This window comes from Schistocerca gregaria, chromosome 3 (genome assembly GCF_023897955.1).
Source record: "Schistocerca gregaria isolate iqSchGreg1 chromosome 3, iqSchGreg1.2, whole genome shotgun sequence".
Taxonomy (NCBI): Eukaryota; Metazoa; Arthropoda; class Insecta; order Orthoptera; family Acrididae; genus Schistocerca; species Schistocerca gregaria.
Window position 1 is genome coordinate 778590284 of NC_064922.1, and position 21616 is coordinate 778611899.

General features: G+C 44.6%; 1 protein-coding gene across 10 annotated transcripts in view; it reads left to right on the plus strand.

The window, feature by feature from the left end:
- The window catches only part of LOC126354167 (phospholipid-transporting ATPase IA), a 627555-nt gene that overhangs the window by 278566 nt on the left and 327373 nt on the right, over positions 1–21616 (plus strand). For 4 of the 10 annotated variants that reach the window (XR_007565271.1, XM_050003598.1, XM_050003593.1 and 1 more), the window contains exon 1: positions 2662–2859. The exons of 3 other annotated variants lie outside the window; for them this stretch is intronic. Coding sequence is in view for 6 of the 7 variants with exons in the window: in XM_050003598.1 (XP_049859555.1) it covers positions 2763–2859 (97 nt within the window). In the remaining variant the exon portion in view is untranslated. Of the gene's footprint in view, positions 1–2624; positions 2860–21616 lie in introns of those variants that run through there. 3 more of the 10 variants (XM_050003590.1, XM_050003599.1, XM_050003595.1) reach the window with 2 other exon arrangements.

Consider the following 21616-nt stretch of genomic DNA (forward strand, 5'->3'; position numbering starts at 1 on the left):
AATATCAATCAATTCCGGAGATAGCATCAGCCGTCAAGCGCGAGAATTATCGTATGCACTGTATATGTATATTACGCATTTTTTGACATATTCCGAAATTCCACATTCGATTTTGTTACGTTAATTTGAAAATGTGTCTCGACCCAAAATTATTCATCCAATGAAAAGAAAAATATTTGAAACTTGGACTGCTTTTTCATTCTATTGATTAACAGAAGTTGCAGACCCAAGCTACTCCAGCATGCTGGAAGTTCGTGTTACGTGCAGGTACACTATGTGATCAAAGGTATCCGGACACCTGGCTCAAAATGACTTACGTGTTCATGGTGCCTTCCATTGGTAATGCTGGAATACAATATGGTGTTGGCCTACCCTTAGCCTTGATGACAGCTTCCACTCTCGCAGGCATGCATTCAATCAGGTGCTGGATGGTTTCTGGGGGAATGGCAACTTATTCTTCACGCAGTGCTGCACTGAGGAGAGGTATCGATGTCGGTGGTGAGCCCTGGCACGAAGTCGACGTTCCGAAACATCCCAAAGGTGTCCTATAGGATTCAGTCAGGACTCTGTGCAGACCAGTCCATTACAGGGATGTTATTGTCGTGTAATCACTCCGCCACAGGCCGTGCATTATGAACAGGTGCTCGATCGTGTTGACAGATGCAGTCGCCATCCCCGAATTGCTCTTCGACAGTGAACATTAATGTAGGCCTGTGCTGTGATAGTACCACGCAAAACAACAAGGGGTGCAAGCCCCCTCCATGAAAAACACGACCATACCATAATACCACGGCCTCCGAATTTTGCTATTGGCACTACACACGCTGGTAGATGATGATCACTGCAATTGCCATACCCACAACCTGCCATCGGATCGCCACATTGTGTACCGTGATTAGTCACTCCACACAACGTTTTTCCACTGTTCAATCGTCCAATGTTTACACTCCTTACACCAAGCGAAGCGTCGTTTGGCATTTACTGGCGTGATGTGCGGCTTATGAGCTGCCGCTCGACCATGAAATTCAAGTTTTCTCACCTCCCGCCTAATTGTCCTAGTACTTCAGTAGATCCTTATGCACTTTGGAATTCCAGTGTGATAGTCTGGATAGATGTCTGCCGATTACACATTACAACCCTCTTCCATTGTCGGCGGTCTCTGTCAGTCAAGAGACAAGGTCGGCCTGTACGCTTTTGTGCTGTACGTGTCCCTTCCCGTTTCGACTTCACTATCACATCGAAAACAGTGGACCTGGGGATGTTTAGGAGTGTGAAAATCTCGCGTACAGACGTATGACACAAGTGACACCCAATCACCTGACCACGTTCGAAGTCCGTTGAGTCCCGCAGAGCGCCCCGTTCTGTTCTCTCACGATGTCTAATGACTACTGAGGTCGCTGATATGGACTACCTAATATGAAAACGTATGTTTTTGGGTGTGTCTGCGTACTTTTGATCACATAGTGTATATACATTTTAAAAACACATCGCAGAATGGTGTAATTATACTAAGACAAAAGCACTTTCACTTAAAATCTGTGGGATCTGCACTGGGAGAGAAATATTTTGGGAGGAGAGAGTACGTTCCATAGGGTAAAGGTACAAAAGGTAGGAGACTGTTTGGTAGGAAAACAATGTTAAAGAAGGTAGATGTTGGGGTTGATTATGGGAAGACTGAAGGTGGGAAAGACAAAGATGTGGAGGAGTTTGGTGTGTGTGTAGAGTGGCTGTAACCAGAAGAAGGGGTTGGGGATGGATGGATTGGAAAAGATAGAAGGAGCCCTGATGTGGAGTGGGACAGCTGGGAAGAGTTCGTGAGATGGATAAATATCGGAGCGGATCTCGTTGTCTGGGAGAGGGAGCTGGTTGAAATTAAATTGGGATAGGATATGGAGTATGTTTAAGAGTAAAGATGGAGGGCCGTCTTTGTAAAGGCAGCATGCCAGGTCTAGTGATCAGACAATGCGACTATTGGAATCTAGTTTGCGGATAGCAGAGGAGACGCGAAGGTTTTCGACTTGGTAAGGAGGGGTGGGAATTTGATGAGATGATAGAAGATCTATATAGGAGAAGATGAACACATGCGGAAGGCGAGACGGAGTACGTGGCGTTGGAGGATTTGGAGGGACTTATAAACCAAAGGTTTATAGGTCCGTGTAACATTTGAGTTGCAGAGGATGGTTCATTACAGAGTTTTGTAGGTGTGGAGAATAGTGGAGGGGTGTAATCCCGAAATTCTACCAGACAGTAGTCCTAGTTAGACTGCTGCGTGACCCGGTTGTATCAGGGGCATTTTTTGGTATGCCGAGGGGATGAAAAATAGAAATATGGAATTCTTCTCTTCACGTCTCCTTTGTTCGGGAAGGAGGAGCGGTACTTTCACAGAGTCGTCTGGAGGAGAGGACTCATAACCACGCTAGAAGAGTACGAGGATCTTAAAGGTTGATAACGCTATAAAAATGTAAATGGAAAAGAATTCCCAGTAGTGCAGAGGATCTGTACGGCTTTGCCACCACCTCGTCGTTCTCCGTTTGCGCGCTAGATAGCGTACAGGCGCACACAGGAGCCCCCAGGCGTTAGCGCCTCTGGCGGCGACCGGCTGCAACTCGCAGCGCAGCCGAAATACTAGTGCCATCTGTAGTCAGTTGTCACGTGCTGGCTCGGTGCCCGTCGCAACGCTACGCTACAAAAGCGTAAAGTCGCATGAGTTTTAGCGTGAGCTCGGTGCGTGTGACGCCACCCGGTGCGTGCGAGCTGCAGCAATGTGCGATTGGCGACGGCTGCCGCCGACGCTGCTGCGAATCTGCAGCCGGGGCGGCCGCTGGTGGAGGCAGACGTTCCGGCCGACGCCGCTCACGGGTTCGTATTCACCCAGAGTCCAGTACACCGCTGGAGGCGTTGTGTTGATGCGCCGTCATTGTGTCGTATATCGACGCCGGAACCGGTTTGACCTCTGCATGCGAAAAGGAGCTTATTACTGCGCGTTATGTAACGGCGTCACTGTCGAAGGATGTGCATCGCAAGTTAAAAACAGTTTTCAATTTTATCCAGCTCGTATTATTTACATATTAATTGTGGCGATTTGTTTCGAACTTATTCAGTGCGCCTTTCTTGTTCGGTGGAGGCCACTGTTGCACCCGTGCTTTTATTCCTTTTCAGGATGTCACCATGTCACTATGCTTCCATCGAACATTTTGCGGATTTCGCAGTTTTTAATATTTGGGTGACACCGGGTGCAATGCACTACTGACAGCCCGGCCGAGGACGCGCAGATCTGTTTCAGACACACATTTTCACTCAGACAAGAACTGCAACGTAAGAACTGACCTGACTAACATGTGGCAAATCACAGAACAATCCACCTACCGTACCGTGAACCTGAGTGGAATTTGAGGTATTGTTTATTCTCGTGTTATGCTTTAATTCGCGTCCCCGCTGCACTTGTACGGTTTCAATTAGCAATGAAGGTACATACGAGAATACAAATGAAAGTCGCAGTTTTAAAGGTCAGAGAGTATCTTAGCACAGTATCCGCTGCTGCTTCATTCCTTCTGAAACGTTAAACTACTGAATGAATGAACAGTGTAATGTCCGTCAACATGACCTGGGTCAAAAGGTTTTCCCTTTGGTAGCACCGGGAGTATCGACGTAGCCCTCTAAAGCGTCCTACTTTTGCACAAAAGAAAAGAGCTTTTGAATAACGATGAAGAACTGTGCCGGCGCTTTTTAGGCGTTCCAGAGGGATTTACCTCAGTCGGTAAAAAACGGAACCCTTATAAGGATCACTCTGGTGTCCATCTCCTGTCCGTCCGACTTTTAAAAATCCTTTTCTCCAGGAACGGGAAGACGTATGAAGTTAAAATTTATGTCATATACTACGGCCTATGCTCCTTTGGTGCTCTAACAAACGTTAGATTGAGTCAACGCAGTCAAAAACTTGCGGCCATTTATGTCACGTATTTTGATGCTTGTCTAGAAATTCGGCAAGAAGCAAGATTTCACTGTCCAAGCAAAGGAAAAAATCCAAAAATTGTTAATTTTTTAATTACATTACACAAAAATTTGTCATTTGTTATGAGACTGTCTCTCTCTCTCTCTCTCCGTCAATTAAGACCCCTTTTTCTCGGAAACAGGTTCACGTATGAATTCGAAATTTTTGTCACATTCTGAGGTCTATGGTCCTCTGGTGCAATAAGAAAGTTAAGCTCAAAAGATACGGCCATTTATGTTACATATTTTGAAATTCGCAAATTCTCTCTTCAAAACCTATTGGGTACTTCCAGTTGGTGTAGAATCATGGAATTCGGCAAGAATGAACGTTTCACGGTACAGGTAAAGGGCAAAAAATCCGAAAATTGTTTATTTGTAATTGTATCTCACGGAAAATAATTCTTTTGTCATTTAATCTCCGACCTGAAACTGAAACTTTCTCGATAGCCCTGTAACCCTTGGGACCGATATATTGTCAGTATCAATGTTGATAACAGGCAAAAATCGTCGAGGTTCTGTATTACCGGAATGGTTGGTCTGTCTACCTACGTAACTTGAGTCCGTACGCAACCCTCAGTGGGCGTGTCCTGCTCGCACCTGGCAAATTTTTACGATGCGTGGCACTTGTCCCGTCCAGAGCGAGAACTGTTTGCTGGCTGATCTTACCTCGTAGACATACTTTTTGCTGTAACGTGTAGGATCTGTATCAATGTTGATGCGTGGCGATATTTTCTCACTGCAACTGCAGTCACCGAAGAAAAAAAAAAAACAATAAAACATTGCACGTTGTTGTTATGCGACAGGTTAACTTGTGTAACACTTGTAACCTTCACGTGTTTACCTTAGTTGTACTATTCCTACATTCAGCGAACCGCAATGAATCTAGTTGAGTTGGCAAGATACCAACACCCGCCCTTCTGGAATCAATATCAGAAGAAACAGACGTGCGAAGGAGCAAGGGACAAACGGCAATGTTACTAGATTCGGTCGCTTTGCACATGCAGGGCTTCATTTATAACGAGTGTCTCGTAAAGGTAACCATTGAAAGCCTCAAACATTAAGTAGCATCAGGACCTCGAGAGAGACAGACGTTGGTGCCGGGCTTTTATCGTAAACCATAAATTTTACTAACCGGCCGCACATCTTTCACACTATTCACACGTGAATTATGGTTTAGAAAGCAGACAACTCGATGGATAAATGAGCTTGTTTGATTTGCTTAATGCAAGTGAACATTGTACAGAATCCATTTCGAAAAACTTGATATTTTCATAGTTATTTCACTATGTATTCATTGTTATCCTTTCCTCTTTCTCGAAATGCAATGAAAAACATGAATACAGTACCACAAACAAATTATACAGAGACTGTGGAAGGTTGGTACAGAAATGAGTCATATTTGAGTAAGACATGAATTCAAGAACCTGCCGCGTAGATAAAGTGCTGATGTTTAAGAAAATTAAAATGATTTTTTATTGGACAACACCATCTCTCCAATGAAGAATATCTTCAAAGAAAATCTTAAACATAATGTCTGAAATTATTTTATAGTTAGAATTAGCACTGTAATTCTATAGTATTTCGTAACCTTATACCATTTCGTTGTATTGCACTTAAATTAAGTTTATGTCTTTGATTTCTTTCTACATCCCAAAGACCACACTCCGCAGAATCCATGGATTACGACTAATATTAAGTAATGCGATGTTGTACAACGAGCATGTAAGGACTGTAGTGGAGAAGGCGAATAGTCGACTTAGGTTTTTTGGGAGAATTTTTAGCAAAGTGTGGTAAAGGAGACAGGATGTAGAACACTAAGTGCAACCCATTCTTGAGTACTGCTCGAGCGTTTGGGATCCTCACCAGGTCGGATTAAAGGAAGACATATAAACAGCTCAGAAGCGTCCTGCTAAAACTGCTGCCGGTAAGTTAGAACAACACGCAGATTCCACGGAGATGCTTCGGGAATTCAAATGAGAATCACTGGAGGAATGTTGACTTTCTTTCCGATGAGCACTATTAAGAAAATTTGGCGTACCAGCATTTGAGGCTGACTGCAAAACGATTCTTCTGCTGCCAACGTACATTTCGTGTAAGGATAACGAAGAGAGATTAAGGCTTATATGGAGGCATATAGACAGTAGTTCTTTCTTCGCCCTGTTTGAGAGTAGAACAAGAAAAGAAATGACTATTAATGGTACAGTTCACTCTCCGCCACGCACCATACGGTAGCTTGCAGAGTGTGTATGTAGTTGCAATAGGTAAAAGTCCGCTAGGGAGGCCATTCGGGTCCGACCGACCGCCATGTCATCCTCTGCCAATGGTGTCATTGGGTATGGTATGGAACTACAAGCGTTCAGTACGCCGCTCTCCGGTCATTATCGGGTTTCTCAACCTTGATCTGCCGAACAGATCCTCAGTTGGCCTCAAGAGGCAGAGTTCACCCCATACCTGTCCTCTCACCACAGAAAAATCCCTGGCAATACTGGGAATTGAACTCAGGTCCTCTGCTTAGCAGTAAACCACGCTGATCAGTCGTGCGGATATAGTAGCAAAGACATAATAATTTATAATGCCATGTTTGTTGCTGACATTTTACTGTGATGACAGCGGAAATGGAGTAAGCGATAAACTGTTTTCCTTTCCTCGTTTTGTGGGGGCTGGCAGTGAGAGAAAGTCTCGTAAAGCTTTGAAACCATACTGTAAGTAAAGTTTTCTGCAAGTCATTAAGTACTCTCATTCTCAGATACTGGATGAAACTTGAACCGCACGACATGAGCTACACTGTCTCAAGATATACAGGGTGTTTTAGCTGCCCCTACCGATGTTGTTTTATACAACCCGCAATTTTATGTGCGGCCACCAAAAGTCAACTGCGAAATTTTCATATTCTCTCGCTCGTTACTCGTAGACTATTAGTCCTACAGAACGAAATGAACAGGACCTTTTTGTAGAATTTTAATGTAGTTCAATTTGTACTGAGATACATTTCCGCCGGAGGCCACAGCCTTCGATTTATTCATGAAAAACGTACAAAAATGACCTAAAATGTACGACCACCCGCACACTCACCGCTGACGTGAGTTAGTGGCACTTCTTCCTACCACTGTGCAAAAATGTTGGACTGCACGAACTGTTCCGTTATTCGACCTTTTTTAGTCACTAATTGATTGGGCTATTAAGCCATAATCATAGTCGCGTATTTCATTAACATTATTAATTTAAACATTCCCGCGGAGGTAAAGAAAGATAAACGACTTAAGTAATCGTTACGCTAAAACTAATTATGTTGACAATTCGATCAAATCTTAACCCTTAGCACAATAGTTTCATAGTCAGAAGCCTTACGAGTATGACATTGTAATTATTTTATGCTGTTAAAATTCACAAAATTGTTAGGTAAATTTAAACAAACATCGGTTTTACACTTTGTACGTGCTCCAATTAGTCAGTGGTGTAATGAGACCAATCAATGAAGGCCAAAACAGGTCGAATGTGGGAAATAACTCAGCACAGTAGTTTCATAGTCAGCAGTCTTACGAGTATGACATTGTTATTATTTTATGATGTTAAATTTCACAACATTGTTAGGTATAATTTACATAAACATCGATTTTACACTTTGTAAGTGCTCTACTTAGTCGGTGGTGTGGTGAGACCAGTCAATAAACGCCAATAAAGGTCGAATAACTCGCCCAGTCGTAAACTTTTGTGCGGTGATAGGAGCGAGTACCATGAACCGCACACAAGAAATACTGAGTGATGGTGGCTGAGTTTAGGAGTGGGAATGCTTTTGAAGGTCACTTTTATACGTTTTCCTTGGATAGACAAAATCGTAAACCACGGCGTTTACCGAAAAAGTATCCCACAAACATGCCCTGTTCATTGTTTTCTGTATCGCCAATAGTTTGCGCCTAACGCGTAAGAGAATATGAAAACCTCGCGCGCGGTCTTTGAAGGCTACATACAACATTGCGTGTTGCATCAAACGACATCGGTAGGGGCAGCTGGATCATTCTATATACACAGTTTCCATCTAACTGTGTTAAACCTTTAGCATAAAATTATTCCTGTTAATGACTGCATTCTGGTAGCATTTAAACTTTTTAAGTTTGGCTACTGTATGAAGTAACGAAAATGAAATTTTTGTTGACGCTGGAAGCTTTTAGATAGGCAACCTGCAACTGGGATTGGGTACCATGAACCGAGTTAGCCGTTCGGTAATATAGATCATGTAGCCTACGTTAGTTTTTTGTTCACATACTTTCATTCCCTGTCCCTCAAGGAGAAGAGGTCTGTTCCAGTAATGACTTTCCAGCCAATTACCAAAGGAGCTGGGAGTGGTACCCCGGATTGGACCATTTGGGAGGCGATTACCAGTTCAATAATTTGGCTTACAACCAAGGAAAACTTCCCGAAAAGCTAGGTCAGAACCGGGGTCAGAAACACCCCCGTCACAGCTTGTTGACGGCTGTACCCGTCATTCTAGCGCAATACTCAGGACTGCTGCTGGTGGTGTACCTATCATTGTCGAGTTAATGACAACGTAAAAGCAAAGTAGAACTGTTACTGCAATAACATTTTTTTTTTACATTTTTCTGCATGACCTATTATTTTGAACTGCCATAAAATACAATTAAAGGAGAAAAGAATTTTTTAAAATTTCATTTTTCAATCTCATCAGTTCATTATATAACAAGCCACACAGTAAAATTTTATACAATTAAATCATATCTCAGATTAGAAACAGTCTGGGTTGCAAACTTATTTTTTTCAATAACGCATTCCATGCTTTTGAGGCATGATCTGACTGTTTATAAAACAGGAAATCAATACATTAAGAACAAAGTGGAGGGAAGGGCAAGGTCCTTCTTCTACAACTACGCTAATAAGAGAATTGAAACATATACGAGAACTTACAAGATAGACAGATGAAGCCTCAGAAGGGGAGAACGCGTCATTGAAATAAATAAGTTCGCAACCCAGACGGGTATTCAACCTGAAAGAACTCCAAACGGTTGTTGTACCAACTGGTCACAATGGAATGGAATAAATTAAATAATAAGCCTGAAATATTATGTTACAGACTTTTGATTAGAAAACTGCACTTAAATGCTGTTTTTTTGTGTTGTTGTTGGTCTTGTTGTTAGTGTGATCTTCAGTCCAGTCCGAAGACTGGTTTGAAGTATCTCTCCACGCTGCTCTGCCCTTGCAAGCCTCTTCATCTTCGAGTAACTACTGCAACCCACGTCCATTTTAACCTGCCTACTGTATTTATCTCTCCACCTCTCTCTTAAATCCCACCCACCCACCCACACACGCACACACACACACACACACACACACACACACACACACACACACTTCCCTGCAATACTAAACTGACGAGTCCTTGAGTCTCAGGATGTGTCCTGTCAACCGATGTTCAAGTTATGCCACAAATTTCTTTCTTCCCCATTTCTATTCAGTACCACATTATTTAAGCGATCCACCCCTCTAATCTTCAGCATTCTTCTGTAGCACCACTTCTCGAAGGCCTCTGTTTTCTTCTTGTACGAACTGATTATTGTCCACGTTTCACTTCTGTACAATGCTACACTCCAGACGAATGCCTTCACAAAAGACTTGCTAACATTCAAATTTACATTCGAGGTTAACAAATTTCTGTTCTTCAGAATCGTCATTGCCAATCTACATTTTTGCCCTCTCTACGTCATCCATCCACAGTTAATTTGCTGCCCAAATATCAAAATTCGTCTGCTACTTTTAGTGCCTCATTTCCTAATCCAGTTCTCTCGACGTCGCCTGATTAAATTCGACTGAATTCCATTAACCTTGTTTTGCTTTTGTTAATGTTCGCCTTAAATCCTCCTTTCAAGACTCTGTCCATTCCGTTCAAGTTCACTTCCACAACTGCAGTGTCATCTGTAAATCTCATAGCTTTTACTTCTTTTTCTTCTTGAAAATTAATTACTTTTCCAAATTTTCCTTTGCTGGTTGCTCAGTTAACCGATTGAATAACATCGGGGATAGGTTGCAACACTGCCTCGCTCCCTTCTCAACCACTGCTCTCCTTTCGTGCCCCTTGATTCTTAATAACTGTCTTCTAGTTTCTATACAAGTTTTATATGACCTTTTACTCTCTGAATTTTATGCCTGCTAGATTCAGAATATCAAAGAAAGCATTCCAGTCAAGCTTTCTCTAAGCCTAAAAAAACTATAAACGTAAGTCTGCCTTTAATTAACGTATCTTCTAAGATAAGTATGGGGTCAGTATCACGTCACGCGTTCCAACGTTTATTTGGCTTAACTATCACAAAATTTCCCCTATATTGAGCGCACCACGAGTTCTGCCTGGGGATGTACACAAACTAAATAGAGCCTTGTTGCTTTGTATACGTTCAATAGCCACTGTTAGACCTATTTGGCATGCTCCTCTCATACTTCGGCAGGGCTCTAGGATAGATGACACGAGTTTATTCTAAGCAATCTGAAACTTCCCCTTTGAATTTGAAGAAAGACTGTGCTGGTAAACTTCTACTTTATTTGATAATGAAACATCTGAGTAAAGCTCAACGTACTCAGTTTTCTCTTTACTTATTCTGATCGTTTCTAAACTGACACACAATATTTTAGCGCAACGCAATCTGACTTTTAATAATCCCTACAAAACAAAAGCCCTGACGAACAATAACCTATATTCTTCATGAGTTACTTACCTCACAAAATAACCTATATCCTTCATTTTCTTACCTCACAAAACCCTTCGTTTCTCGAACTACTGCAGTACAGCGAGCGCCAATACTGCCAGCTAATTAAAAGATTCTAACTACTAAAGGCACTAACTACTGATAGGCATATAGTGAGCAAATGAAATATTTTGATAGAGAACAAACAATGTATTTACCTTAATAGTGTTCAAAAGTCATTATATATATATATATATAAATTCGTGACATCCATTTGGACAAATTTCCTTTTTCTGATGGACACACGTCCAGATCGTCCTCATATTAACATCTCTCTCTCCCCACATCCATCACTGCTGGTGGCTAACCTCCAACAGACCACCTGCCCAACACTACACTAACGAATATTCCAACAATGAGTCCAACCAGCCACAGACTGCACACAGCGCAGTCAGCGATTTTAATACAGAGCAACCTTATATTATCATTCCACAGAACTGACATATTCCAATTATGAGTCATTGGTATAAAAGCGATCGAACATTTATACATCAGGTGCAAGACCTAAGGGTAAAAATAACTTTCGCATGATGTGTCACAGCTATGTAAGGTAGCTCGATGAAACTCGTACCGTACATAGAAAGAACTGCTACAGTAAAGTACCGCACGTAACAGAAATAAATACGCAATGAGACAAACACAAATGACGCTTTAATTCAAAGACAATAATTACACTGAAGTCATTACGATTTATGATTATTCTCTGGACATTACAGTAGGCGGAACATGATTCTTAATAGGGTGTGCAGTCACCACGGAGGCAGCGCATGCTCTGCAACGTGAACCCTTGCTGGCTATGAGATTGTTAAGGAGTTCTTGTGGTAGGGCGTTCCCCTTCTCGACTAGCGGAGTTGACAACTCCTGGATGACCAACTGCCTATTGGCTTCTGTCTCAGGTTCTTCGGCCAACCTTCATTTAATGATTTTACTGACGTTTCGCCATCACGCGTGGCTGGCATTGTCAAAGCTTCACCCTCCATTGCCGGTGGTGAACTGGAGCCGAGCTCGCGGCCGCAGACTGTATGTACCTGGCGAGCCAACGTCCGAGGGCTTCTCCGCGGTCATTTCCGTTGCGGTTCTCCTCTTGCTACCTGCGACGGTCGTTCGCTGCAGTACGGGAAGCCATGATCCGTTTACCTTAAGTCTATCCTCTTTCTTGTTGTGTTCGCGTGTTTTTGCTTTTCTACAGCTTCTCTGAACACGGACCGATACCTGCACAAACTATGGAACAACCACCAGAAAAGAGGCATGATTAATACGCTCGTAACGCGAGCAGGACGAATATGTGAGCCGTAGCACCTCAGACGCGAAATGCAACACTTGGAAAGTGTTCTGAGGAGCAACGAGTACTCTACAAATTATATTAGAAGTGTAACAGAGCCAAACACTCGGTGAAGTAAGGAATCAGAAAAAGAGATGTCGGGTACGCCCTTTGTGCCATACATTCCCAGAGTGACGGACAGAATCGGCAGTATATTGCGCAATCACGGCGTAAAGACGATTTTCAAACCCATTGTTGAGAGGCCAGACAAACGTGTGGTTCCTGAAGAGGGGCAGCAGCCTTTTCAGTAGTTGCAAGGGCAACAGTCTGGATGATTGACTGATCTGGCCTTGTAACAATAACCAAAACGGCCTTGCTGTGCTGGTACTGCGAACGGCTCAAAGCAAGGGGAAACTACGGCCGTAATTTTTCCCGAAGGCATGCAGCTTTACTGTATGATTAAATGATGATGGCGTCCTCTTGGGTAAAATATTCCGGAGGTAAAATGGTCCCCCATTCGGATCTCCGGGCGGGGACTACTCAAGAGGATGTCGTTATCAGCAGAAAGAAAACTGGCATTCTACGGATCGGAGCGTGGAATGTCAGATCCCTTAATCGGGCAGGTAGGTTAGAAAATTTAAAAAGGGAAATGGATAGGTTACAGTTAGATATAGTGGGAATTAGTGAAGTTCGGTGGCAGGAGGAGCAAGACTTCTGGTCAGCTGACTACAGGGCTATAAACACAAAATCAAATAGGGGTAATGCAGGAGTAGGTTTAATAATGAATAGGAAAATTGGAATGCGGATAAGCTACTACAAACAGCATAGTGAACGCATTATTGTGGCCAAGATAGACACGAAGCCCACACCTACTACAGTAGTACAAGTTTATATGCCAACTAGCTCTGCAGATGACGAAGATATTGAAGAAATGTATGATGAAATAAAAGAAATTATTCATATAGTAAAGGGTGATGAAAATTTAATAGTCATGGGTGACTGGAATTCGGCAGTAGGAAAAGGGAGAGAAGGAAACGTAGTAGGTGAACATGGATTGGGGCTAATAAATGAAAGAGGAACCCGCCTGGTAGAATTTTGCACACAGCACAACTTAATCATAGCTAATACTTGGTTTAAGAGTCATGAAAGAAGGTTGTATACATGGAAGAACCCTGGAGATACTAAAAGGTATCAGATAGATTATATAATGGTAAGACAGAGATTTAGGAACCAGGTTTTAAATTGTAAGACATTTCCAGGGGCAGATGTGGACTCTGACCTCAATCTATTGGTTATGACCTGTAGATTAAAACTGAAGAAACTGCAAAAAGGAGGGAACTTAAGGAGATATGACCTGGATAAACTGAAAGAACCAGAGGTTGTACAGAGTTTCAGGGAGAGCGTAAGGGAACAACTGACAGGAATGGGGGAAACAAATACAGTAGAAGAAGAATGGGTAGCTTTGAGGGATGAAGTAGTGAAGGCAGCAGATAATCAAGTAGGTAAAAAAACGAGGGCTAGTAGAAATCCTTGGGTAACAGAAGAAATATTGAATTTAATTGATGAAAGGAGAAAATATAAAAATGCAGTAAATAAAGCAGGCAAAAAGGAATATAAACGTCTAAAAAATGAGATCGACAGGAAGTGCAAAATGGCTAAGGAGGGATGGCTAGAGGACAAATGTAAGGATGTAGAGGCTTATCTCACTAGGGGTAAGATAGATACTGCCTACAGGAAAATTAAAGAGACCTTTGGAGATAAGAGAACCACTTCTATGAACATCAAGAGCGCAGATGGAAACCCAGTTCTGAGCAAAGAAGGGAAAGCAGAAAGGTGGAAGGAGTATACAGAGGGTCGATACAAGGGCGATGTACTTGAGGACAATATTATGGAAATGGAAGAGGATGTGGATGAAGATGAAATGGGAGATACGATACTTCGTGAAGAGATTGACAGAGCACTGAAAGACCTGAGTCGAAACAAGGCCCCGGAGTAGACAACTGACGGCCTTGGGAGAGCCAGTCCTCACAAAACTCTACCATCTGGTGAACAAGATGTATGAAACAGGCGAAATACCCGCAGACTTCAAGAAGAATATAATAATTGCAATCCCAAAGAAAGCAGGTGTTGGCAGATGTGAAAATTACCGAACTATCAGTTTAATAAGTCACAGCTGCAAAATACTAACACAAATTCTTTACAGACGAATGGAAAAACTAGTAGAAACCGACCTCGGGGAAGATCAGTTTGGATTCCGTAGAAATGTTGGAACACGTGAGGCAATACTGACCTTACGACTTACGTTAGAAGAAAGGTTAAGGAAAGGCAAACCTACGTTTCTAGCATCCGTAGACTTAGAGAAAACTTTTGACAATGTTGACTGGAATACTCTCTTTCAAATTCTAAAGGTGGCAGGGGTAAAATACAGGGAGCGAAAGGCTATTTACAATTTGTGCAGAAACCAGATGGCAGTTATTAGAGTCGAGGGACATGAAAGGGAAGCAGTGGTTGGGAAGGGAGTAAGACAGGGTTGTAGCCTCTCCCCGATGTTATTCAATCTGTATATTGAGCAAGAAGTAAAGGAAAAAAAAAAGAAAAATTCGGAGTAGGTATTAAGATGCACGGAGAAGAAATAAAAACTTTGAGGTTCGCCGATGACATTGTCATTCTGTCAGAGGCAGCAAGGAACTTGGAAGATCAGTTGAATGGAATGGATAGTGTATTGAAAGGTGGATATAAGATGAACATCAACAAAAGCAAAACGAGGATAATGGAATGTAGTCGCATTAAGTCGGATGCTGCTGAGGGAATTAGATTAGGAAATGAGACACTTAAAGTAGTAAAGGAGTTTTGCTATTTGGGGAGCAAAATAACTGATGATGGTCGAAGTAGACAGGATATAAAATGTAGACTGGCAATGAGAAGGAAAGCGTTTCTGAAGAAGAGAAATTTGTTAACATCGAGTATAGATTTTAGTGTCAGGAAGTCATTTCTGAAAGTATTTGTATGGAGTGTAGCCATGTATGGAAGTGAAACATGGACGATAAATAGTTTGGACAAGAAGAGAATAGAAGCTCTCGAAATGTGGTGCTACAGAAGAATGCTGAAGATTAGATAGGTAGATTACATAACTAATGAGGAAGTATTGAATAGGATTGGGGAGAAGAGAAGTTTGTGGCACAACTTGACCAGAAGAAGGGATCGGTTGGTAGGACATGTTCTGAGGCATCAAGGGATCACCAATTTAGTAATGGAGGGCAGTGTGGAGGGTAAAAATCGTAGAGGGAGACCAAGAGATGAATGATGTAGGTTGCAGTAGGTACTGGGAGATGAAGGAGCTTGCACAGGATAGAGTAGCATGGAGAGCTGCATCAAACCAGTCTCAGGACTGAGGACCAAAACAAACAACAAGGAAGATCAAAGAATGTCTTAGATCGCCTAAGGAGAAAAGGGACCCACTTGCAATGTCGGGAATATACAGTATATTTTGGACATGCGGAAAAGTTTATGTCGGAATGACTGGACGATCAATCAACACCAGGATCAAAGAACATAAACGACATTGCAGTTTGGGGCAGAGCACGCACTGAGTGAGACCGACCACGTAATAAAATTCGCCGAAACGGAATTTCTGGCTTTAGAGCAGCACTATCATGCGCGCTTGTTTAGAGAAGCTGTAGAAATACAAAAATACGCGAACAGCTTCAACAAGAAAGAGCAAAGCCTTAAGGTAAACGGATCCTGGCTTACTGTACTGAAACGAACGACCGTCGCAGGTAGCAAGAGGAGAACCGCACCGGAAATGACCGCGGAGAAGCCCTCGGACGTTGGCTCGCCAGGTACATACAGTCTGCGGCCGCGAGCTCGGCTCCAGTTCACCACCGGCAATGGAGGGTGAAGCTTTGACAATGCCAGCCACTCGTGCTGGCGAAACGTCAGAAAAATCATTAGATGAACGTCGGCCGAAGAACCCGAGACAGAAGCTAATAGGCTGTTTGTCAACAAGTGGCCACGAAAGCCTTAACAATTTTGAACTCGTGGATGCTCGTTGGTGCACATGGACTTGCCCCAATACGTCTCCCGAAGCACCCCGCACATGCTCGACGGCATTTAAGTCGGGGGAACGGACAGGCCAGTGCATTCAGCGAATATCCTCTCGTTCCAAGAACTGCTCACCTGCGCTGTGCGATGCGGTCCCTCAATGTCATCCACAAAAATCAAGTCTGGACCGAATGCACCTATGAGAAGATGCAGTTGGGGAGGGAGTACAGTGTCAGAAGAATGTTGACCGGTGAGTGTGCCATATTCAAAGATCTAGAAGACCAATCGTCCGTCTAACTTAATGTCCTCCCCCCTCTCCACATATAACACCTGCATCACCAAAACGATCGTGTTCGACAATGTTCCTTAGTTCATTACGTATTCCAAACTCTCCCATATAATGGTACGTCCAGATCACTAAGACTGAATCTACTCCCATGCGACCCGACTCCTCGTTGGACCCGTTTCTATGCTCTTGGCACCACCGCAAACGGTGCCGCACACGTGCAAGTATCAACAGAACACAACATACGGCTCGTCGGGCAAAGACAGTGCCTGTAGGCAGTCATCGTGCCACTGTGGAGCGTGAGATTGCGTGCCTTCCATTCCAGTTAAACGCGGACCCTTCTTCCTTGGTGCACAATGTAGCGGTCATTTGCTGCTATAGCTGAGCGTGCCTGTGGTTCGCTACGCTCTCCCTGCACGTAAAATAATGCTGTGAGCAAGACCAAAATTCCTGGACTACATTCGTCACACTTTGTCTTTTTTCCACGTTCCCAATGATTGTTTCCGTGTAACGTCATCCAGATGTCGTCTGCGGGGCAGCTGTAATAAAAAAAAGCACCAGCACAGTGCACCGTTGTGCTCGCCGATTAACACACGCTGTCTTTTCCGATTCCTTCAGCTGCTCAAATGGCTCTGAGCACTGTGGGACTTAACATCTGAGGTCATCAGTCCCCTAAAACTTAGAACTACTTAAACCTAACTAGCCTAAGGATATTAAATACATCCATGCCCGAGGCAGGATTCGAACCTGCGACCGTAGCGGTCGCGCGGTTCCAGACTGAAGCGCCTAAAACCGCTCGGCCACACTTTCTGCTGCCTCGTGTTGCAGAGACAGCTCCATATGGCGCTTCAGTCACGCCGAGCTCAAGCTTTGTGATTTCCAGCTGCCTGTGGATGACTGGACCACTACCTTTCTTCCGACTAGAGATAGGACGTACGTATTCTCTGTACATTAGTATGCTCTGCATTTGAACTATGTCGGCCCGCGGGTTCAAGATCAACATTGATATCGCTTGCAACACCACCTACTGGTAAAATATGCCTGCGGCTTTCGTTGTTGCTATAAATGGATCAGCGTAACTTGAGCAGACGTGCAGGATGCCTCACAGACGTATGCGTGAAGCGTACCATCAAATCAGTCGGTTTGAAAGAGGGCGCATCATTGGCATGAGAGAATGTGATGCATCCATCTGGGAAATTGCTGCTAGTGTGGCACGAATCGTCTCGGCAGTGCAACGGGTGTGTCCAGCACCCATCAGCTCGTTTAGGCCTTGGGCAGCTAGTGCAGGCTATCCACCAGGTACCCTATAGCATGCAATCTGTTAATGCACGTACCACTTGGCCTGTCTGCCTGCTGCCATGATATCAGGGCTCTAGGTTGCGTATGCTATAGTCCAGCTGCCGAACAGCCACACTTCAGTTGTTTGCCCACCCATGTCCACTTCTGCCCGCGGGTGCCCAGCTGTATCCAAGTGGCCACTTAAGGTGAAACAGTCCAGTGTAGGCGAATAACTGTCCACCTGTACCCACCACTGCTCGTGGGTGTCCATCCAAGTGGCCACTCGAGCTGAAACAATCTAGCGTAGATGAATGTGGAGCGACCTGGTAGCAGTCCACATCTCATAGGCTCACAAGAAAGCTGCGTAAGTCATGTTTTGGGCTGGTATCGCGTGTAGATGTCGGATGCCTCTCATCGGTATCTAATTTAATTTGAGGACTATGAAGTAATGGGACAGTATGCTGCTAGTGTGGCGGGAATTGTCTCGGCAGTGCAACGGGTGTACCCAGCCCGTAGAACACGAGAAGAGGGGTCAGGTCGTACCACCCTAACCACCTCCAGAGAAGGTCGACACCTCATCCGAGTGGCACTGCAGGACAGGAGTCCTCCTCGGCTCTGGCGAGTCAGTGGAACAGCGCAATACATCGTACACTGTCAGTGGTAACATTCCGTCACCGCGTGTCGTCCACTTCTTCGCCTGCCTTTGACGAATGTGCAGAAACGTGCTAGACGTAAATGCTGTAAGGAACGACGTCACTGGGGACAGGAATGCTATCAGATAGTGTTTTCGGACGAATGCGGATTCTGCTTGTTTGAAAGTGAAGGCCGCGTATTGGTTCGCCGCAGGCAGGGAGAGCAGCATCACCGTGACATGTCCTGTGAATATGAACGTCCTGCTACAGAAGAATGCTGAAGATTAGATGGGTAGATCACATAACTAATGAGGAAGTATTGAATAGGATTGGGGAGAAGAGAAGTTTGTGGCACAACTTGACCAGAAGAAGGGATCGGTTGGGAGGACATGTTCTGAGGCATCAAGGAATCGCCAATTTAGTACTGGAGGGCAGCGTAGAGGGTAAAAATCGTAGAGGGAGACCAAGAGATGACTACACTAAGCAGATTCAGAAGGATGTGGGTTGCAGTGGGTACTGGGAGATGAAGAAGCTTGCACAGGATAGAGTAGCATGGAGAGCTGCATCAAACCAGTCTCAGGACTGAAGACCACAACAACAACAACATCTCTAGTCATTCTAGGTGTTCTGTTCTTTCCTGAACACAAGTGTTCTTGTCCTTCAGTTTTGAGGAGCAGTGTATACGAAAGGCGTACAGCAAGTTATGCAACCCTTTTTTTTCTGAAAGCAGGCTCGTTCTATTGAGGATTCCAGTACACTATATTGTTCCATACTCTTTTCCGCTACAGAACTCGCTTTTTCAACAGCATCTGTGTTCGATGTGACGGCCTCGCGCCACTTTACTGGAAGGGCGTGTACACCCGCACGGTACCATTCTATTGGTGGGGGCCAACGTCTTGCTGCATCAATAACTTCCCCGTCAGCCACATACTACTCCTCGAGGAGTACATCCTTCATTGGGCCAAGCTATTTATGGTCTGTTAGTCAGCGAGGACCCCAGCGGGCACACACCTTTGAGTATCCCAGCTGGAGGACGAGTTTGTCAGCACTACCAACATTGAAGTCTAGTTGTGCAGCGAAGAGTTTGATTGTGATCCGTCGATCACCTCGAATGAGAGTGTCCGCACGTCCCAGCACTGCACCTGCCGGGCGGCACGCGGGAAACCGAGATGGTTTTTGCGACCTTATTGTAATTATGACAGCGCCTCGCCCATCTACTCACCGTGCTTTTGTTCACTGCCAGGTCTCTGTAGCCATTCTACACTACTGGCCATTAAAATTGCTACACCGAGAAGAAATGCTGATGATAAACGGATATTCATTGGACAAATATATTATACTAGAACTGACATGTGATTACATTTTCACACAATTTGGGTGCATAGGTCTTGAGGAATCAGTACCGAGAACAACCACCTATGGCCGTAATAACGGCCTTGATACGCCTGGACATTGAATCAAACAGAGCTTGGATGCTGTATACAGGTACAGCTGCCCATGCAGCTTCAACACGATACCACAGTTCATCAAAAGCAGTGACTGGCGTATTGTGACGAGCCAGTTGCTCGGCCACCATTGACTAGACGTTTTCAATTGGTGAGAGATCGGGAGAATGTGCTGGACAGGACAGCAGTCGAACATTTTCTATATCCAGAAAGGCCCGTACACGACCTACAACATGCGGTCGTGCATTATCCTGCTGAAATGTAGGGTTTCGCAGGGATCGAATGAAGGGTAGAGCCACGGGTCGTAACACATCTGAAATGTAACGTTTACTGTTCAAAGTGGCGTCAATGCGAACAAGAGGTGACCGAGACGTGTAACCAATGGCACCCCATACCATCACGCCGGGTGACACTGCTGTATGGCGAATACACGTGCGTTCACCGCAATGTCGCCGAACACGGATGCGACCAATCATGATGCTGTAAACAGAACCTGGATTCATCCTAAAAAATGACGTTTTGCCATTCGTGGACCCAGGTTCGTCGTTGAGTACACCATCGCAGGCGCTCCTGTCTGTGATGCAGCGTCAAGGGTAACCGCAGCCGTGTCTACGAACTGATAGTCCGTGCTGCTGCAAACGTCATCGAACTGTTCGTGCAGACGGTTGCTGTCTAGCAAACGTCTCCATCGGTTGACTCAGGGATCGAGACGTGGCTGCACGATCCGTTGCAGCCATGCGGACAAGATGCCTGTCATCTCGACTGCTAGTGATAAGAGGCCTTTGGGATCCAGCACGGCCTTCCGTTTTACCCTCCTGAACCCACCGATTCCATATTCTTTAACAGTCATTGGATCTCGACCAACGCGAGTAGCAATGTCGCGATACGATAAACCGCAATCGCGATAGGCTACAATCCTACCTTTATCAAAGTCGGAAACGTGATGGTACGCATTTCTCCTCCTTACACGAGGCATCACAACAACGTTTCACCAGGCAACGCCGGTCAACTGCTGTTTGTGTATGAGAAATCTGTTGGAAACTTTTCTCATGTCAGCACGTTGTAGGTGTCGCCACCGGCGCCAACCTTGTTTGAATGCTCTGAAAAGCTAATCATTTGAATATCGCAGCATCTTCTTCCTGTTGGTTAAATTTCACGTCTGTAGTACGTCATGTTCGTGGGGTAGCAATTTTAATGGCCAGTAGTGTACAAGCGCCTATGAATATCTGCGATGCTCTGGTTTTCCGCCAAAAGAAAATTACAGCTCTCTGCTTGGAAAGTAAATCCTTTACAGGCGCCATTTTGAAAGCTACGTATAGCGCTGCCACCCAATGCAACATCGTGAAACTATAGGGGCTAAAGCGGGAATATTCCACGCTGTCCCACAACAAATTCCACATTTTTTCAACCTACACTGGGCGAGAAGGGAAGTGTTGCATTACTTATAGAGCGCCCCTCGTATATCGCGAACAGCAGTGGCTCGTAAACCGACGCTCATAGATTTCTGCCGCCGAATGTTACGATAAAATAATGCAGGAAATGGCGTTCCAAAAAGCAGCCGATAGCAGGTCCACCGCCGCACGTTATGACCCATAGCGTCCTGCCGGTGTTATCACAGCGCCAGCTGTTGCTCGCACCCAGCTACAGCTTGCGCCGCGACGCCACAGCGAAATAGAGCGAGCGCATTCGTGTAACGGGGCTCCGCTGTTTCCCTAGCTGCTATCTATTTCAGGTCCGCGGCGATGCTGTCATCCTGTTGGCACGGCACGGTTCGTGGTGGCCGCTCCAAATCGCCCATTGCAATACGCGAGGAGCGGGAGAAATTCCGCTATCTTGCCGTTTCCACTCGCAGCGGCCGATAGCTGCTTCCGTCACTCGCAATGTCGCTTCCTCAAATGAGGTGTGCTTCGCTCGTCGCGGAAACTAAAGCTTGT